This window comes from Tachysurus vachellii, chromosome 1 (assembly GCF_030014155.1).
Source record: "Tachysurus vachellii isolate PV-2020 chromosome 1, HZAU_Pvac_v1, whole genome shotgun sequence".
In the NCBI taxonomy this organism is placed as follows: domain Eukaryota; kingdom Metazoa; phylum Chordata; class Actinopteri; order Siluriformes; family Bagridae; genus Tachysurus; species Tachysurus vachellii.
Window position 1 is genome coordinate 29,692,195 of NC_083460.1, and position 21,440 is coordinate 29,713,634.

The 21,440-nt window shown below is 36.5% G+C and overlaps 1 protein-coding gene across 2 annotated transcripts in view; it reads left to right on the forward strand.

The window, feature by feature from the left end:
- The first annotated feature begins 15,232 nt into the window (after positions 1-15,232).
- Positions 15,233-21,440, forward strand: part of fbn2b (fibrillin 2b) — a 70,738-nt gene continuing 64,530 nt past the window's right edge. For both annotated transcript variants that reach the window (XM_060882129.1, XM_060882137.1), the window contains exons 1-2: positions 15,233-15,338; positions 17,269-17,552. In XM_060882129.1, coding sequence (XP_060738112.1) covers positions 17,377-17,552 — 176 coding nt within the window. In that variant the 5' untranslated portion in view covers positions 15,233-15,338; positions 17,269-17,376. The remainder of the gene's footprint in view (positions 15,339-17,268; positions 17,553-21,440) is intronic.

The window sequence follows — 21,440 nt, forward strand, 5'->3', positions numbered from 1 at the left end:
CCAGATATGTATATACATGTAGGTATGTATGTACCAAGAGCACCTTGAAAAACACAACAATTCCTTGTGTGTCTGCGCACACTTGGCGAATAAAGCTGATTCTGATTCTCATATTTGAAAATGTAGGAATTAAAAAAATAATAAATCAATAAATAATATGTGGGTATGAAACAAACCTAGACTACAGGAAGATGATCATTTTTTTTTTTTATCAAATATGTATAAGTACAATAGCGAAAAACTGAGCTTACTACATTTGTAACATTATAACAAATATGGTAGGATAAAATGCTTACTGAAGATTAATGACATTTACATTTAACTTATCCAGAGTGACTTACATTATCTCATTTTTATTTAACTAAGCAATTGAGGGTTAAAGGCCTTGCTCTGGGGCCAAACAGTGCAGCTTAGTGGACATGGGATTGAACTCACAACCTTCTGATTGGTAGCCCAACACCTTAACCACTAGGCTACCACATCCCCCCATACATATGAAAGAAGATGGAAAGGAATATTTTAGAGAATATTTTTTATGACTTAAAAAGGGGATGCACAATTCTGAACTCTCATTTTAACTATTTCCTGTATTGTGATAACAAAGGAACATTTGTGAAGCATTAAGGTAAATATATTTGTTTTCAGTTTGTCCTAAGGGTATGAACTCAAACATATGTAATTGGAATCATTCTTCCAAGCAGACATATTAAAAATAACATATTTTCTATTCTAGTGTTTTTCCACATACTGTAATGGTTAGACAGCTTGGTATTCATCCTCATCATATGGCAAGTTTCAGTTGCCCCAGCAGCAGAAAGTGTAGTGTATTAGTGTTCAGAGTCCACACTGATCTCATTTCTCAACTTCACCTTAGGCGATATATTTTAAAAGGTTCACAGGTTCTATATATGCTTCTTCAAAGCTCAGGCTTCAGAAATGCCTTTATACCAAATGCATTAATCAGTTGTATGAAATAGCATTCCTCAGAGTTTCTGCAGGTTTATAAATATTCATTTTTTTGTAGGGAACTTGATAAAAATCCTTTTAAGTATCTCTTAAGTATCTCTACATTCCTGCCATTCCATGATCTGGGATTTTATTTTGAATCCGTTCTCACATAAACTTTTTGACCCTTCTTTAAAATATCATCTGATTCTCTTTTACAGTGGAGTTAAATCTAAACTTAATCCCTCTGACCGCTCCATCATATGGACACACCTATCACTGAACTCCAAATGATACAATATGATCTCTTCATTCCATAGATAGCACAGCTGTGGAATCAGACCTAATTCTTTAGGAACGTCAGCCCTTTTTTTTTTTTTTTTTACAGCTACAGTCTCTTCTTACATAAATGATAAATAAACAGCTCATCATATCAGTGATTATGCATATTTTGTTTATCCTTTTATTAATCTGTTTATTATTAGGCTTGGATTATATTAGGATTATTATTATTAGGCTTGGACACATTGTTACTACAGAAACAAATGAGTACAAAATTAAAATAGTGATTAATGCACAACAAAACCAGGTAGAAAGCACATCACAAGTATTTCAATATAAACATGTCTATGAAACATGCTTCCAGCATTCAAAATAAGGCTAATGAAATTGTAAAGAAATTTTAACCCAAGCATTTTTAGCCATGGGGAATAAAAAGCAATAATTATTTTAACATTCAACATGTTTGATTTTCACACAAAGTATGTGGTATCAATAAATGGGTTTCTGTGATTTCTTTCAAATATGTGCTAATGTTTTAAACCCATCCTCATCTCCACAAAACACTCCTCCACAGCTGTCTGGCTCATTGTGTGTGTGTGTGTGTGTGTGTGTGTGTTTTAGGAGGCCATGATGTCATCCTTTTCAAGCCAAGCTTTTACTGAGCAGTTCGTCTCATCTGCATTCTTATGGCCTTAATTAACAGGCAAACATTAGTTCATGTGATGGTTTTGTTATCCTTGATTCCAGGACATTACAAATTAGCATAAGGTCAAAAATACTTGAAAGCAGTACTCACTCAGTAAGCATTTAAATGACTTCCCTTTGAGCTGAATGATTGCAGACAACATACATTCGTTAATTACAGCATGAGCAGCACAATGACCGTAGTGTTAAACTTCTCCAGTCAGAGTTTCCATTCCACATCTTGGACTTCCTCTAATGGGTAAAGTATGAAAACTAAAGTGTAAAGCAAGAACAATACTAAAAATCTGCATTTCATTCATGAATGTTAATTTTATGTTATTTAATTCTTGATAACACAGAATTCAGTGCGATTACATTGACCACATGACCTATGACATGATTCTCCAGTAACAATATGAATGTCAGACACTAATTATATCTGGCTCAACATTTAGATTTGTGGTTAAACTAATGAGTATATTTAATGATATGAGATTATATGAGATATGTATGTGGAAAGAGTGGGCTTTGAATGCTAATTAAAGATTGGTTTAGAGATTGTATATACAAAATCTGTATAAATAAAAAATGAAGTTTTGAATTATTTGTAAAATAGAGGCAAAACCCAATGTCACTATCTGTTTCTCTATCTGTTTAATGCTTCAAATATCTGCATCTGCACCTGTATTTGACTTTAAATTCAAAGTGGATGTGGCCTAATATGAATTTGAACCCTGCCACTCTGCATACAGAAACACTGAAATGTTCCTAATTGGTCTAAACTAGAGCTGTGTACAGTGTAGTTGACATCAACTCTGAACCAGAATGATGTACCTGAAATTGAGCAAATGTCAAAGTCAGAATTTGCACAAAATGCTGACAATTCTGGCATGTCTCAAGGGTAGGGCTAAAACCTAAATACAGATGTTCTCAGGGTACAGATATTTAGAAAACAGAATTACATACATCGAGATACTGATGTTGTGTTACATCCCTAGTATACACAGAAACCTCAGATAAATAAGAGATATTAGTTCTAATTTGCATTAAAATTAATGTTGCCTCCGGACCTTAAATAAACTTGTTTTTATTTAGAAGATACTGTAAGCAACTTACAAGTGAAGCTTCATAATGCAATTCAAGCATCTGCATAATGCAATTCAAGCCGTATTTCCCAAACTGGCAATCAACGTGGTACCAGACAGGCTGCATTTTTACAGTTCCCCACATAATTAAACCAAGCAATAATGAATGCTGATTCCCCTGGAAAGAGCAAAAATGTGCAATGTCTGCCGTTTGCCCTGTGGAAGCCTGTGATAAGGGAGTTGTTAATGATATAAATGTTGCAGACCAGACATTAGTTTCCCTTCATTTTCACCAGCTAATTAAGTGCAAAATTGTGTAGAAAGAGCAGAGAAGCCAGTGTTTAGGCATAAGTTTTGGAGGACATACTATTACTCAGGAATGCTACTATGAGAAATCGGTAGAGGTTCAAGTGCAGGAGAATGTTAATTTGCAATGAGTTTATTTAAATACAAAATAAAAATATGTATTACAACCACTAAACCACTTTTTTACACTAAACCAACGTATTATAACCACTATAAGACCAGCAAGCAGTGCGATTCAATATGTGACTTAAATACCTGTGCTAATTAGATTACAATGTAAGCACTGGTTTAGAACTGTATATAACATTATTCACAATGAACAGATATAGACAAAAATAGAAGGAGTATTTTTTACAGAAAGCTGTCAAGGAAGAGACGCATTTTAACTGCCGGGAATAGGACACAGTGGTTTACATACTATTTTAGAGTATAAATTTAGAACCAACTAAATTTGTTACAAAAATATAATAACTAATCAATTCACAACAAATCACTGATTGAAACCAATTATGAACTCATGTGAAATGACTGCAGTTGAGGAACCATCAGAGCCAGAATTTCACATGCCATGGATGTATTTTTTTTATTATTTATTTATTTTTTTCACATGATCATGTTCATATACCTGAAACAGCAAAAAAAATGTTGGCATTGTTAAAAATTATAAATTGAAAGAGGTATTTTGGAGTTGCCTTGAACTGGCCAACTAATAAGTCTAATAGAATAGAATGGGTAGAGAATATCTGATTTAGCAGCTTCAGTCTTTTTCATCAAAAATATAGTATAGACCATTAATACAGTTGGATATCAGCAGTAGGAAGACAGAAAGCAAAGATGGACTAGAGAACTAGAGAAAGAAAAAAAAGGGAAGCATGTGGTAAAATGCTCTGACCTGTACTTCCATCAGACGTATTTTGGATTGTTAAATGGTTATAGTTCTCTAATGGAGATTTACTGGGAACCTATTTTTCTAAAAGTACCTATGTACAGTTCTTCATATAATTTTTAAGGATTTCCTCAGAGTGACACACTGGAAAATAATTTAATGCTAGATGGAGCTTTATAGGAAATTAATGAGATTTGACCAAATTAGAATAAAGAAATTTCTGTTCTTTACCCTACTGGAAAGGGTTTAGACAGCCAGTATTTCATCTCCAATATTCAAAAATTTCTTCTAAATTCTTCTAAAAAAAGATGCTGTCTCCATCATATAATTCAAAGATTACTGTAAATGAGCCATCCAATGATTCTATGAACCTTGCCTCTAAGTTGGCTGTTAAGGATCTTGTTTAGGAGCTGAAAACAGAATGCCAGTTTCTGGACACTACCACAGAACATTAACCACTCTTCTACCACTGCCTTAAAATAAATGCCCTGGAGAGCTGCCACATTATGCATTTTAGTGTTTCTCCATGTCTGACATGATTAGATTCCTCTGCTATTTAGCAAGTCATATCAAATAGTTAGATCATTCTTCACACCTGTGTTCTCTGAGCTTTAGGGTTTCCTTTTCACCCTGGTGTGACCATGATGACTTATCATGATGAGTTAGCAACCCTGTAATGAGAGTGTTAAACAATTCCTCATTAGCACTTAAATTACAACCAACCACTGGGCAAGTCCAAGCATAAGGGTATGTTGGCAACTCCTTAGCTTGAAGGCGAAATAGATCAGTGATTTAAATTGAGATAGAATTGCTCTGTGTCCGAATAACACCCACCATCCTTAAACATCAGAAATCCTGGTAGCTGGAATTTGGAGTTGATCCGACGTAGGAATTTGCCTTTCACTGCTGCTAGAGCACATGACCATTAATCAGGGAGGGGGTTTCATAACAAAGACAAGTGGTAAGAGACAAGGTAGTGTTTGCAAGAACTACATTCCTCTGATCTGATCTCCTAAGCCCAGCTGAGTTTGTTCACACAGGGGCACGACAGGAGTGGTAAGAGAAGGATTTCCTCAATCTCATAGTGCCTGATTTCCCACTGCACACTCAGAAAAGCTAGCAATGGTATCAGGCAAAACACCCTGGTATCTATCATGTTTCACAGCAACTGTCTCAAAATTTTGTCTGAGGTGTAAATTTCAGGAAAACTGGTCATTTGGGTGTAGACCACACTCTAGAGTGGTCTGGTCTGAGAAGAGTGTCTAGGCATTTGATTAAAGAATAACCTTTTCATCCAGACCACAGGCAGTTTTCTTATAGCCAATCCTCTATCCACTCTCTTCTCAAGTGGCCTTGGCCTTCCATATCCGACTACCACTATGCTGTACTAGTTGTGGCTATGTCAACAAGCTGAACATGTTCAGCAGCCAAGCCTGAACAGTTACCAGATGCAGATGTCTGAGAAATATTCAAGGACTCCACACTTTCAGAAAGTACAAATGCACTAATTTGAATCAGCATATCCAAGAGGAATACTTCAGGGTACAGTGCATCCTTAATATGAAACATACACTGATGTAATTTACACCCACATAATCTAACCATTGTGCAAGCTTTGCCTTTATTCAAGATTGCTAGCAGTAGAAAAGATGTGTTGGTTTGTTAGATCTGCGCAAAAGCTTTTCTGTGAATACACAGAAGTATCTTCATTTACTTGCTTAAAGCAACACTATTGTAATCCAGTTGAGTAAAGTAGCAATGGAAGAATTTTAATTGCAATGTGGTAAAAGTAACCTGGTTGCCCAGGATGACCCTCCTCTAAAGTTCAGCTACACTGACATTGCTTTTTGTACATTTTTATGGATTAAAGTATATCCTGAACCACAGCAGCAAGTCTTTTGAATACAGTGTGAAGCTACAGAAAACATTTTACTTGACATTGACTTCCATCCCATGTTAGCTATATTAGCCTCTTATTATAAAACTAATGCAAACAGTAGACATCAAACATCTTTTGCTGATGATATTTTGGGGAGCATCTCCTCCAGTAACCTTGATAGCTCTCAGTATGTGTCTGTTTATGGAAAGGTGTGTTGTCAGTGTGGGGTATCTAACAGCTGGTTAACTTCACCCGTCAGGGTTTCCACCCTTCCCCCAGCCTCTGACTGACCCCAGGCGTCACATCAAAGCTTCCTCCCCGGAGTTCCACAGAGGTGCCATTGCTCCCCAGTCCTGGTGTACAGGATCCCACTTGCTAATGTTTTGCAAACAGATGGTAGGCTTTGTACTTGAGGAGCATCCTCTTGCTTTCGGCTACATGCCTACCTGCATACAACTGGGACAGGCAAGCAAAACTGAACTCCAGATGACAGACAAGGAGTTTTCAAAGGCACTCAATCTACATACCAGGCAGTTTCTCCTCCTCTGGCATTTGATGGAGCTAATTATGTGACTGTTTATAGCGGCATTTAAGTGCATTGGAAACACTATTGGGCTTCCTGCTCTGCTATTGCTGAGAAGGCAAACACAGCTGGTCACCTGATGGACTTTGTCCAAACTTTACCCTGCCACAAAATGATTTTGACTCTGCAAATGAAAACCCAAGACAAGATGGTGTCACTCACAAAGGCGTGTGAGTTTGAGAGAGTGAACTGTGAAAACTTGGCCGTTTAGGTCAACTTTCATGTGACTTCTTGTGTTTGGATACAAGGAGGCTTTGCTTGTAGACTGGTTCAAAGACCACTATCACACACAAGACTTCTGGGTGGTCTACTGATGTAATTAAATGTCATTAAAGCATCTCCATATGTTGAAGAAGCGTGACTTGAAACAGATGCAGTCCGTAGAAAGGGATAGAAAGGCAACAGAATCATGGCTACAGCCATTTTCCAAGTAAGTTAATAAATTATAAAGCAAATTTCAGTTTGGTCTTTGAGCAATTGTTACATTCTTATTTAGATGAGATAAATGTAAATTTTGTTGATTTCTTTTGCACATGCCTAAATGCACAGGCTTAAATATAGTTACACAAGTACACGCAGGCACACACAAATACACACTTAAGGATGTTGGACAAAAAAGGACTGTCCCAAAATGGAGCGGAAAGTACCAGTGCTTTTGAATTCTCAAATCTGATTTGGTCAGAAGGTATCTTGTTCTTCATAAGTGAAATTATGTACTTGGTAACTCATTTGTTTCACAGAAGTTCCACAACATTAAATGCAACAAATGCAATAAATTAATAAAAATATCATTAATAAATTACAAATTATAAGTGAAGGGAAATTTTTCTGGCTTAAGTGGAATAAAACACTTCAGGATCTGTGTTTATTGGTGGTATTGGACCTACACTTTGCATTGTAGTCTTTCTTCTAGCAACTTGAGAACAAGAACATTTACAATGTTTACACTTAATGTGTTATGTCATGATTATGGCATTAAAAGACACCAGTTTGTAATTTCAGCATGGAAAATGCACTTAGATAAACATTCTTCCATTGTCTGATTGGCTGACTGGTTAACAAGCTTATGTCACTATTTTTTTGTTTAGTTTATTTTGTATGTTATTATTGCATGTGTTTTTAATCAGTTATTTTTTGTACTTTGTGCTGTGTGTAAACAATTAGTGACTACCAATGCTGTGTCTCTCTGTACGAGTAGTTCCCATTGGTGCCTACACTGGTACAAAATCCATACACCTAATAAATGACTTAGAAAGAGACACATATAATTCACAGGTACTGAGAAACTGAGCTTCTGTTGTACAAGCCCCTAATAATCATCCATGCCATCCCATCCCACCAATTGGCCATCTGTTGTAGCCTAATTTTGCCCGTAAGCAGGCTGTCTGAGGCATGTTAGTTGGAACCTGGGCACTGTCATTACAGAGCGGTTAAGCGGTTAATTTGCCATGAAGGGCGCCATTACAATTTTCTCAAACACGCTTTGACAACTGGGAAATCTAAATCAAGGAAATCACAATCCTTGTTTCTTGATTTTGCTTACGTAGCAGTATTTTTTGATTGATTCTGTGTACCAACATTCTTACCTTAGCAGAAAGAGTGTCTGCTGCTGAATGTCTGCTCTGGGTTGATTTTGGTGTAAATAATTAAGGCTAGGGTGGGTGAGATGAGGGCCTGCTGTACAAATAATCCAAACTCTGGACAAAGGCCAGGTTTATTATTACTGACGAGAATGTGCTCAGTATTGCACTCACACTTAAGCACAGTTTATATGCCCAACACACATATACTCTCAGTCTCGCTCAATCTCAAGTGAACAATGAACATGAGAACGAGATGCATAGGGAAAAAACTCACTTTCACACTATTAGGTGAACATTCAAAATTCATATTTGCTTATTTTAGTTTGAACAACTTGTTTTAACTGTGCTCAGTCGTCCCACTGTGTCCAGGCTTAAGTTTGAGAAGACAAAGTTACTCAGATTTAAGAACAAACCAGTTTCTTAGCGGTCCTCTGAGCTCTGAATCCCAGCAGAAAGAGTATTGAGTTTCTGGATGCTGTAGTCTGTGCTCAGTGTTACCATCTTGCATAAACCAAAGTCAAAATAAATGAAGCGTCTCATATTGCCTCATTGGGCAGTGAAAATTAGTTTCAGACTAAGGTCCTAGTTTAACAGAAACAATATTAGTATGTTTCTTTACAGGTTTTCAGTTTCTTCAAATTTAACCCTTGCCTTGTGGACCAAATCTGCTCCCAGCAAAAACATGCTTTATTGTATTTCAGAAAAAAATGAGTATAAATTACATTTGTACAAAGAGATATGTTTACTGTATACTTTGAACTGCAAAATCCTTTTCATCACATTATCTCCTAATTTACACTAGTACTGAGAATGAACTTGATCAAAAAAGTAGCCTAAGGCTATACAAGAACTTGGAAATGAGTTTCCTTAGTCTTTGAAAATGGAATGCAGATGCTTTAGGACAGATGTAGCTCAATTGGCCCCCAGAAAAAAGAAAAATGTCAGTTTATATATCTTTAGCTAATGTGGTAAATTATATAATTGCAAAACAATAAGGAAAAATAAGTTATGATTAGTTGAAAAAAATAAATAGGAGGGTTAAAAAATTTAAATCTATCAACAGCTTGATAATGATGCCTTCAAGGTTAAGCAAGTGCATTTGTATTATGAGTTCTCGCTAATGACATACTAATAATAATGAAGGATAAACTATTTCACACTTAAAGACAGATAGACAGCTTCATCCCTGTTTTGTTTTGCCTTTTTTTTAAACAAAAAACTAAAATTATGGTCCTGTCATAATGTCTCATCAAACCATAGTGTGTATAATGCATAGTGTTACTTAAGACACAACCTGGAATAAAAGTGGAGTATCTTTCAATTTGTTGAGAGAAAGTGTGAAGAATGAAGAAACTAATCTCAAAAGAATATTCAATAGGATGACTTCACTTTATCTTTCTCTATCTTTCCTTGTTAAAATAAATCACAGACAGAAGACAGGAAAAGATATAACTATTAAGGTAATGGTGATTCTTTGAAGTAAATTTATTGAAGCAGGTTTACATCAGTCTTAAAGCCATAATTATTCTATGTTTGGAACAAATTAAGCTGGGATAAATTGTTTGGATTCCCTTCTGTCTTACACACTCTTGTATGAAGCATGTAATACATCAGAATGAAATTCAGTACTGGAATTAGTGAGTAAACATTTTATTCAGCTCTTAGAATTGCTCTGCTTGCTCTCTGTTTTTGTCTCCTGTTGCTTAGGGTTTACAAGGTGTCTCCACCAGAAAGTCTGAAAACATGTTCAAATAATTTCAGAACGCAACATACATTGACTAAAAGACTCTCTCCTGCCTTCTCTCTCACTCATGTATCTTCTTTTTGTGTGTTTAGGAGGTAATAAACCAAACCCAGTGGATAAAGCGCAATGTGTTCAATCAACTCTGGAAGCTTTGTACACATGTATCGTTCTCCTCGAAATCTCAGAAACCGTACAGACACGCAAGACCATGGGGAACAAACTGACACACAGTGCCTGCAGGAGTGCACTTTATGGGATGACATGCTCTCAGAGCCGGAACACAACGCACTTTTGTCCCTGGTTCTTGTTTGAAGTCCTACATTCTTGCTGCTCTACATCACTGGTCGGGCACAGCTGCTGCTAGAGGGTAGATGAGGTTACACTTACCAAGTGGTCATAAAAAAGAAACAAGGTGTTTTGAGTACTGAATGAGGAGCTGTAGTGGAATCACAGGCTACATTCTCACTATATCTAGAACTCAGTCCATTACTCCATTGACTGAGAGACAGTCCATGATTACAGTATACTAGCAAATAGCATACTGTATAAACATTGCAGACGTAAATAAAGGCCAAATGCAGAGCTTTTGTTGGTTTTTCGGCTCTAAGAAAACTTCTGATGTCATGGATTTTTGGGTGCAAGAGAGGAATCATCAGCGATTCCATAATATGTATAAATGTTATGTTAAAAATAAAGGTTGAATGAAACATTTTAGATACATTATGTGCCCTGACCACATTTAAAAAGCTACATTCACACCTCAGGTGAAATCCATTTTTTTCCTATAAATTTTTTGTTACAGTGTAAACAGAAGAAATCACATTGAAATTTGCATCCCACTTTGACTGCACATTAATATCAAATGCTAGTTTTGTCTTTTCATTTTGGTGTACTGTATATAACTAAACAAAGATCTTGATTTAAACAATAATTGTGAATTGAGCACATGGAACTAACCATACATTTAATCACTGATATGGTGAAAGTTTTGTAAGGAGAATTTTACTTTTTTAAGTAATTTTAAATTACTTTAAAATAATTTTAATTTTAATTTTAATTTTAATTTTTCAGTGCTTTGTAACAAAAATGTTCACCCATGAGAAATTCAACAGTCAGTTGACATTTTGCTTTTAGCTGTTTTGGTAAAATAACAAGCTCATCGTTAAATTTCTAATTAACTTCAAGGGAAAGAAAAAAGAGTGGATGGTGAGGGAATGACTGGGCTGCTACAACATAAATGGTAACAGGAACTGTGTACTGACATAAAAAGAATAAAGTGTTGTCCTTCAATAAATTGGCAAATTGCTGATGTATAAGAAGAATAAAACATCTCTGCCCATACTGTAATAGGAAAATAATGACTTTCGGGTAATTAGATGGTAGTAGTAATTCTGTTTAAGGATGGGCCATAAAACATCATCATTGATTGTTTGCTTGTAACAACACAACAGCACCAAGAACTGATAAATTTCTAACAACAGAAAGGAAACAGTATGCTCCATCTCTGACCTGTCTTAATGCTGCTTAATGCTGTTATTATTATAAATCTCTTCAATTTAAATAATAGAAAAACATTAATCTGATCATGGGGCACGGTGGCTTAGAGGTTAGCACGTTCGCCTCACACCTCCAGGGTTGGGGGTTCGAGTCCCGCCTCCGCCTTGTGTGTGTGGAGTTTGCATGTTCTCCCCGTGCCTCGGGGGTTTCCTCCGGGTACTGCGGTTTCCTCCCCCGGTCCAAAGACATGCATGGTAGGTTGATTGGCATCTCTGGAAAATTGTCCGTAGTGTGTGAGTGAATGAGAGTGTGTGTGTGCCCTGCGATGGGTTGGCACTCCATCCACGGTGTATCCTGCCTTGATGCCCAATGACGCCTGAGATAGGCACAGGCTCCCCGTGACCCGAGGTAGTTCGGATAAGCGGTAGAAAATGAATGAGTGAGTGAGTGAGTGAGTAATCTGATCATTTTTTAATGCAAATGGGGTGCCAGTGTATTTGGAAAAAAAAGTCAGAATTAAGAATTTTTGTTCTGGATTTGGAAACAATTTCAGAATTCAGAAATTATTTGTTCACACAGTTTAGGGAAATCTGATTTATGTTACATTCAGCAAAAAACTGAAATTTGTCCATTCCACCCATAAACTGGTAGCTGTAGTTGTTGTGTGACAGGAAAGAGTCAAATAGTGGGTGTAAATTGGTGATGATGAACCTAAAAATTGATTTGTTTCACTTCAACAGTAAAAAATTTGCACCCCTTTTTAATGTAAATAAAACCAAAGTGCCTTACATTTATGCATATGTAATGGAAGAACAGTTTCTCAAAAACTAACCTCATTCTGTTCTGTAATGTTTTGAAGGAAATGACTAAACTTTGGGCAAATAAGAGCAACCTCTTCAAAGTATGATTTATAGTGAAGTCAGTGGTGGCTCTTTCAACCCACTGACCACAAAGTGCACCCTTTTGACCATGGCTGCTATGACAGGCCTCAATGAATCTGTCTAATGAGCTTATACTGACTCTAGTGACATCTCCTTAAAGCATTATTTCCCTCAGAACCGAAGAGCTTTTCTCATTCATTTTTTTCAGAAAAGTCCTCACTGAGTATTTCTCTTCCTTTCCAGTCAGGGGTTTCTCCAAACTGAGCTTTGCTCCACCCACACTCCACAGACTTCATTACAAACACAATGCAGAAACACATCCAAACTTCGATTCTCATACGTCTCATATGTTATACAAAATATGCAATCCCTCTTTTCTCTAAACAACCCAGTATGTTTATCTTGGCTCTGGCTGAGGCATAGCGGTAGAAGAGATATACATGAATTGAAACCAAGCACAATTGGAGACTTAATGCATTTTATACCTCATACTTTCTAAACACACTTTGAATACCAAGTGCTCTTCTTTTCTCTAAATGCAAATATTTCTGCAACATTCATGTATCCCAAGGAATACATTCAAGATGTTTTCCCACCTTGCACCCAGTCTTCCCAGGATGGGCTTTGGATACATCACAATCCTGGCCAGAATTAAGCCCTTAATGAAGATAAATGAATGGGTCCCAAATTACATTTCGTAAATAAATAACAGCAGTCCTGTCTTTTCAGCATGACCTTGTAGTAAAAAGCACTGATAAAGCTTTTTATTGCTAGTTTAAAATGAGACTCATGTGAAGTCTAGGAAAAATCTGGTATTTTGACTTTGAAACCATGTGTTATACCTGAATATATATCAGATATATCATTTTGTGGAAATGAGGTAAGTGAAAAAAAGTTACTTCTAATACAACATTAATTACAACAATTTCTGTTGTAATGTGTCCTGTCATGAAGACACTTGTACTGAAAAATCAAAAAAGGTTTGCTTGCTGTGCCACAGTCTGAAAGTAGTCCAATAGGTTGGTGCTGAATTTCATTCAAGAATGTTCTCTACTCCAATTTGAGATATGACTGTACCAGAAACCATGTGACACTGGGCCCATATGGTGACCAAACTGCATTCTCATCTGGTTGCTACAGGAAATGTTGTCTGCATAACTTTGCACGCAGGGACTTTCTGGGCATTTAAAGAATGGGCAACAAAAATTTAAAATCAATCACACACAGCAACCAGTGCTATAATAAATAATCTGCATAGTTTGAAAAAACAGTGCTTCTACTATATGCCCACTTACCCTGGCTATAACTGGGTCTAAATAAAAGAGACACAAACAGACGTTTGATTGAACCTCATGCCATGCAAAGCATTAGATTGACTTCCAGTCTCATTTAACTTATTGTATTGAGTCAGTGCATATAGGGGGAAGGAAGCCATCTTACTGGGCTCTGCTGAAAATGTGGTTCTGTTTAGGACAAAGGGAGGGCGGTGAACAGCAATGGCCTTGGGGGAAGGGGGGTTGAGTCAGAAAAGTTCTTACTATCCCATATTCTGGAGCAGATGCAGCATAACCCAAGGGGGTTGCAAAACAACCCGAATTTCAGTCCTGTACCTCCACTGCACCATGTACAGACAATTCATAAACCTTCTTACAGTATATGACTGTAGAATCCTACCAAGAAATGTGTCAAAAAATGGTCTTTTTGTGCTGGACTTTATGCACTCTTGTTGAAATATAAGTGCCTAACACTAGTATATAGATTATCAGATCACTGAAATATCCCTTTCTCTACCATGATAAAAAAAAGGCAGCTAATTGCACAAATTGTAAACTCAGATACAGAATAGTTTCCAATTTTCCACTTTTATGTAAGACTTAAATGGGGTTTTCATGAGCGTCTTTTAATTTAGGAGTTTTCGGAATTTATGATAATTAAAAAAAAAAGGTGTAAGTCTAAAAGAGGCTTGAGAACTTAAGGACAGAGATAGAAACTTTCTTTAGAACCTCTTGTGGGTAGATTCTTCAGTACGTTCCCAACTTGCTGTCTCGTGTCATCAGTGTGCACTCTCTGTGTAACGGTGTGTTCAGCTGCTTGGCCACCCAGCTGGCAGCGAGAAGAGTCGTCAAGTCGTGACTATGTTGTTACAGAGGAAACGTGAGCAAACAAGCTGGTCTGGTATTGTCCTTGATGCAGGCACAAATTTGTGAAATGCTGATGAATGTATGAGCTCTGAAATAGCTGAGGTCTTAAAATGTGAACATGTGTTTAATAGATACACAATTATAGACCATTGTGACACCCAACCTATCAAGTATTTCCCACTGAGATATAAAAAAAAACACAATCACTTATAGAATTATGCATCTAATAAATGCTTAGCCTACACACAAGCCAAAATTAACCTAAATCGGTGAATACAAAACTGTTACAAAACTGGAAACTGTTAAAAAGCACTTTTGATCGTGGGGATGTTCCAGTCTTTATGGGGGAATTTGGTCCTCACCAACATATTTTTAAAAAATGTCCCTCACCGCAAACGTACACGTAATAAAGGATATATTAATTATACACATAGTAGCCAATATATACAAATTATTGAAATGATAAACTACTGATTAGTTAGTGGATGTGTTGTTCTCAGCTTACTCCCAGCTCAGAATAAAATATTTCGTAACTTCAGTGTAGGTCTGCTGTCTGCAGACTTTGGTCTTAATTATCTCATGGCAGTAAAGGTATGTTGGTCACCCTCCACCCCTATGTTGGTCACCCTCCACCCCGTCTCACTGTATGCTATAAACCACGCCCCTTTTCTACGCACTAGAGGAAGCCCCTCCCCTTTCCCTTTCTGCACTAATTCACTACACTTTTTCTTTCCTCACGCGCCAGCGCTGCAATTTTCCCCCCATTCAGCCTCCGCATCGTATCCCGTTACAAAAATCGGATTTCGGGCTGGACAGCCTCAACGCACTCCGACAGTTATAAGGTAATTCTCTTAAAGATTTTCTTAGCAAAAACGTGTTAAGACCTTTTTTGTGCTAAAAGACAGGCATTGCAGTTAAGCTTGAAATGAATAGTAACGTTAGTAGAGTGGAAAAAGTTATAACGACCCATGATTTCATTCAGGAATTTATTCATTCGGTCGGACAATTGTTTTATACAACTCTTTCATAATTGCATATATAAATAAAAAAAAAGAGTGATGGTTAAAATCCTAATTAATACAATTCAACCAGTTTAATAATGTTCGCAGAAATATTTTCCGACAAAGCTGTTTCTATATCTAAAGAGTGTATAAAATTGTTGCTGATCTGATTTTTCCTTCTGATCATTTCAAAACTTTTTTTTTTTTTTTTTACCAAGACAATCTGTGCTGCTCGCGCGCCATTATATTTATCGCGATAATGAAACAATATCGCGCGTGCACACTGGAAACCGGAAGAGTTAATAAACGCACCCATAATTGTCTAATTAGCGTTTATTGGAGTGGTGTCAGTAATTTTTTTTTGTCTGAAACAATAAACTATCTCCAATTCACGATTTTTCTCAGTTTTTAGATATTTTACACTGTAGTGTGCACACTACAAGTACATTTATGAAGACTACACACTGTATAATAAAGTCTGCAGGTTATCAGGGAGAGGGTTTTGTAGACCAGGCGGTTAGTTCAACTTAATTTACAGCTATCCTTTAAAGTTTTAAAGAGATATATTACTTTCTTTAGTGGAGGACAAATATATCCTGCTGAAAAGAAAATACCCAGTCCCTGTACCCAGTTGTTTCACAACCCCCCTGGAGTTAAAACCCATTTCTACCAGTTATAAATCTTTTGAGGCCCATTATTTAACCTGAACTCTTACTTTAATGAGAGGACTGAGCAGTTGGCCACTTTTCAAGACTATGCTGCACTAATGTGGTCGATGTGGACTTGTAAAACCGCATATGCTGGTATGTAATTCACCATCGCTTTGCTCATGAAAGCTCTGATCAAGTGGGCATAATAAGCTATTGGATGGTATAAAGATCAACTATGGTTTTTTTAAGTTTCCCCAAGACTCATTTTTTCCAACCGTAACCCACTTATATAGATATTATGGGTGCGATTTTGATATTTGATTCAGTTACTCAATCTAATTTAAAGCAAACGTTTGTCTCTGAAATTCTGTGAGAACATTTTAGTGTGTGGCAATGTATATTTTTTCTCCCTGGTGACGGCAGATTTAATTTTACAGTGTGAATTCTGCATAAATCTATTTCCCATGTACAGGTTAAAATATATGACTAATATTCAGCCAAGCAGCTCATTTGGTGTTTCAATCAAATAATTCCATTACACACTGCCCCTACTATGGGTGTGTTCATAAATGCATATGGTTTGAATTGTCTAATTATCGAAATACAAGTGAAGGTGCTTGAGCCATGGGGATTGTTTAGGTCACAAACCAGATAAAGCCAAAAACAACAGAAAAAACTAAGATGAGTATTGAAAACTTTTGTAGATGATTAATATGCTGTCAAATTAAAGTGGATGTGGACGTTGGAAGACTGAGCTACACCATGCTTCCAGCAGAATTGACTCTCCTCTCAAGCACCACACCTGTGCCAGAGTAAACACATACCTACATACTCAGCCAAGAGCAGAAGCCACGTTTTATCAGAGCTAAATTTGGAAAACCATATATTCCTTGATTAAGGGTAAGGCAGTAAAGGTCACATGATATTGCGTATTTGAGTGAAGTCTTATTGTGTTAGTATACTCCTAGGGTTTGTCTTCAAGTATCTTCTTATCTAGTTGTTATGTGGTTATAAGAAAACTATGAGAGACACAACTGCAAAAACATAATCAAATACAACTCAAGGGCAAGGCAATATATAGTCTGCACTTATTTACTCCCTACCTTTCTCTGAACCCCCAGCTCTCACACTGGAGTGGAAGTGGACAGGACAAGTGGAGCTCAGAGGTGCTCAGCCGATCAGAGTGTGTGTTAAGTGTGAGGACACGAGGAGCAGCACGGCGTGGGCTGATGGGGGCTTGGACTGTGGCCAGGGTGGTGCTGGGATGGGCTGCCGTGTGCTTGGTGTCTCTCCAGACGGTGCAGGCTCAGGGAGATGGAGGCCTGCAGGCAAGCCTATTTAACGGAAAGCCAGAGGGAGAGGTCCAGCAGAGGGTGCGTCGAAGAGGACAGGATACACTCAGAGGGTAAGAGGCTTGTTCACTACCACTTTTCGACCAATAGGGTGATGGAGCTGGTTCAATGAACAACCAGGTACTTATAGCAACTGGCCAATGTTTTCAGTGGAACATTATATCAAAGCAAAAACTGAATTGTTTTATTATTGATTAATAATAAAGACTATAGAAAAAATTAAGATAATTAATAGGTTAGCAATAATTTTTAGCTAGTAATGGCTTTGGGAACATTGTTAGAAGCATTGTTTTCTTCTGGCTTCTTTGGATTGTTTTTAGCAGATCCTTGGAAGAGTTTTTAGTAGAGCTATATATATAGATTTACCATAAGATTTAACTTTATTTTGTAAGAAGGTCAAGCACAATGATATCTTCATTAAACTACATAAAATAGTTTTGTAGTAGTTGCTGCTCAGTTTATTACAAATGGCAGTAAGAATTGCTGTTTCCTCCTTGGACTGTTGCTTAATGGTTGTATTCAATTTCACAAATTTTCCAATGAAAATTCTAAAAACCCATGTGGAATTGCTATGACATAGTTCTTGATTCCAGACCAGAAATGTCATGGTGATGAAACTAAACAAAACTGTTTTGTAGTGGACATGTCCAGTACTTTTTCAGGTCAGGCACTGAGGGAGTCAGTATTAACACCTTATGTAACCCAGTACACAGTGTAAATGAGGAGACAAAATCTCAGTCACATATATCAATATGTAGGAAAACAGCAAGCACAAGACAGGCTCACTCTTTAAGTGGTTGAAGTTGTGAGAGCACTGTAGATAGGCAACTGGGAAACATTTCCACTGAGCATAAACATATTTAGCTTGACTGTAATCATAACATCTATTGAAATTACAATGTAAAGACATAATAACAATAAAAATAAGATAATGCTTTCAGGATAATCAAGATTCTTTTACATTTTTGTACTTTTGTGAGAAAATATTATAGCAACTAAAATGACACTTTTATTAAACTTAGCATTGCTAAGAAATAGAAATTTGAGAAAAGGCAAAAGCATTAGTGCTATGCATCTGGAAATGTGGTTAGCAATTATAAACTAGGTAATGCTAATGACCAAATGTAACATTTTTAAAGCCAAATCATGACATATTTTTTAGGACATTGTAACTCTGGAGATGAGATTTACCTCAGGTTTGTTAGAACAAGATTATGTTGTTTATTTACTATTAGCATTATTTGCCAACTGAACAGCCACATTGAAAAACATCAGCATCGCTCGTGAGAGCAAGGTTGCTTAGCAGCTGGGAAATATGGACACTGTTCATAAGCTAACAAATGACACAGAGTAACAATTTATCTAGCTTGAATATATGAATAGGGACTTTTATATTGACAATTTAAAGACAAAGTGAAAATATTATTGAGATAAAACTGTTGGAAACATCAAGCATCGGTTGTGACAGCATCATTGACCCCGAAACAATCCATAAATAAGACTTCTGGAATGGTAAACACAGAAGTGGGATGCTCTCGTAGGTATTGTGTGAAATCTTCTCATAGGTATTGTGAACACACAATTGCCCGGTGCACGTAGGGCATATTTATTTACATAATTTGGAAAATAACTGTATTGCCATTTGGTTAATCATAAGCATGTAGTCATTTGCTTTCCAATACTGATTAAAGCCATACCAAAACGAAGGACTTACATTTAAAGAAGCACATATAGATGATGTATAGGTGAAATGTAGGTATAGTTCTAGATATAGGAAAACATTTTCATTTTTTATGGGTTGGCAGGTTATGTGACATGGCATTTTTCAGAAACAATGGATGCCGATGGCATGGGCATTTCCTTTCTTACTTAGTTACCTTGAATAAATGTTACACATTTGACTGGTAGGATCATTTTACAGTGGTTTTCTTTCAAAAGCTATTGTAAATACACTGTCACTCAACATGAAGCTTTGGATGATGAAGGTAGTTTTAAAGACATTTTTGCAGTGTGCCAGTGTTTCTGGGACAGACTTGTGAACCCACAGAACTGGGTGGATTTCAGTATATTTAAAATTTTTTGCAACAACAAGTGATGTTTTGTTCTCCATGGTCTCAAATGTCAGGATCAGTTATTCCATTCAGCCTCTCATCTGTCTCTGCTTATTTACTCCCCCACAAGCTGCCACAGGAAATGAGGTATCCCCATCACTTGGGAGCTGTTACAAAGGACATTTGTTTTCAGGCTACAGGTGACAATGAGGCAGAAAGCACTGTGAACAGAAATACATCACCATTACACTGAATCATCTGTAATTACATTAAGCAGGATCTTGCATTGCTCACAAAGAACTTATTTTTCAAAAAATGTCTGTGAGTCCAGACCTAAATAAATACTTTTGGCTTGAGTGTCTAAATTCTCCTGGCTCTGTTTCTCATTCTGTACAAGAAATCATGACAGAATTTAATAACATGTGTAGTGGAACCTTTTTGCCTCTGCACGCAAAAGCCTGGAAAGCATAGGCCCTCCAGATGGTTAGATCTATTGGCCGGTTTTCCCACCATTAGTTTTTATGAATAATCTATTCAGTGAGGCAGAACGTTGTGTTGTACTGATTTGTGCTGCATAATTTAGAAAATACAAACACATGCAAATGCTGATTTGCTCAGTGGGACTGTGAAGTTGCACAACTTCCTGATTCCTGTTCTTATCTTGACAATTCTCTTGTGACTTACCCCAAGCAAATGTGTTTTTGTAGAGTAGACTTTATTACCCCAAGCTGTTTGGATGTTAAAATATCTAATTCCTACTTTTTTTACATTAAAAAATAATTTCTAGCTACTTTATATAGTGGTAATGTATTGCGTGTTGTAGTTCCAACCTTAGTAAAACTAACATTTTGACATATTGATGTGAATTGTGATTGCTTATGTTTCAAGACTGCCATTTTGTTTGTGTTGGCTAATGATATGTATTTAGCCTCATTAAAAATGATGAAAATCAAGTTTGTATAGTTGTCTCCAAAACAACTACATTTGCTTTTGTTACATGGACAGAACAGGAAATTTTTATTTTTATTTTTTTTTGTTAAGAAATGTAATGATGAAAAATCACCTCAGACAGCAGCATGGGCTGGCCGTTAAAACTGTGTTGCGGCCATCTTGCCTTTTTCAGACTGTTTGAGCAGCCTGTTTAATGTGGAGTCTCCCTGATTTATTGACTCTTTTAGCAGAGTGATACGTAAGAATTTGTGGCTCTGGTCCACCAACGGCAGGCTGCATTGGACTCAAAGACCTTAGAAGAAAAGCAGAACGTTGGCTAGGAGACCAGCAATGCCCACAAGGGAGATGTTGTTGAACGTTCGCTGGCTTTGAGAATGTTCCTCAATGCAAAGAATCATAGTCAGCCACTCAGACCGTAGCCAAGGGGCTGTCAGTTTTCATCCACTAGTCAGGACATCTTTTCAAATGCCTCATGCACAATGAATTTCGTGATGAACAACAAATGTTGTATAAATCATGGAATGCATTTTTATAAATGTGCATTGTGTAAATATATTGGCTTGGGAAAGGGAAAAGGAAGAGTTTCTACAAATGATATGCAGAAAATCTCTGTTATAATCTGTTAAGTTACCATGTTTATGGTCTAAAAATAAATAGGATGCAAAAATGGATTTGTGTATATGGAGATCTAAATATATATATATATATATATATACACATACACACACACACACATATATATGTATATACATATATATACATATATGTGTGTGTGTGTGTATATATATATATATATATATATATATATATATATATATATATATATATATATATATATATATATATATACTTTACGCCATATATCTGAAAATAATACCATATGGATTGCATTTTACTGCATGTGAATTTATAGTGCTTTTCACTGATATTGTAAAGAAT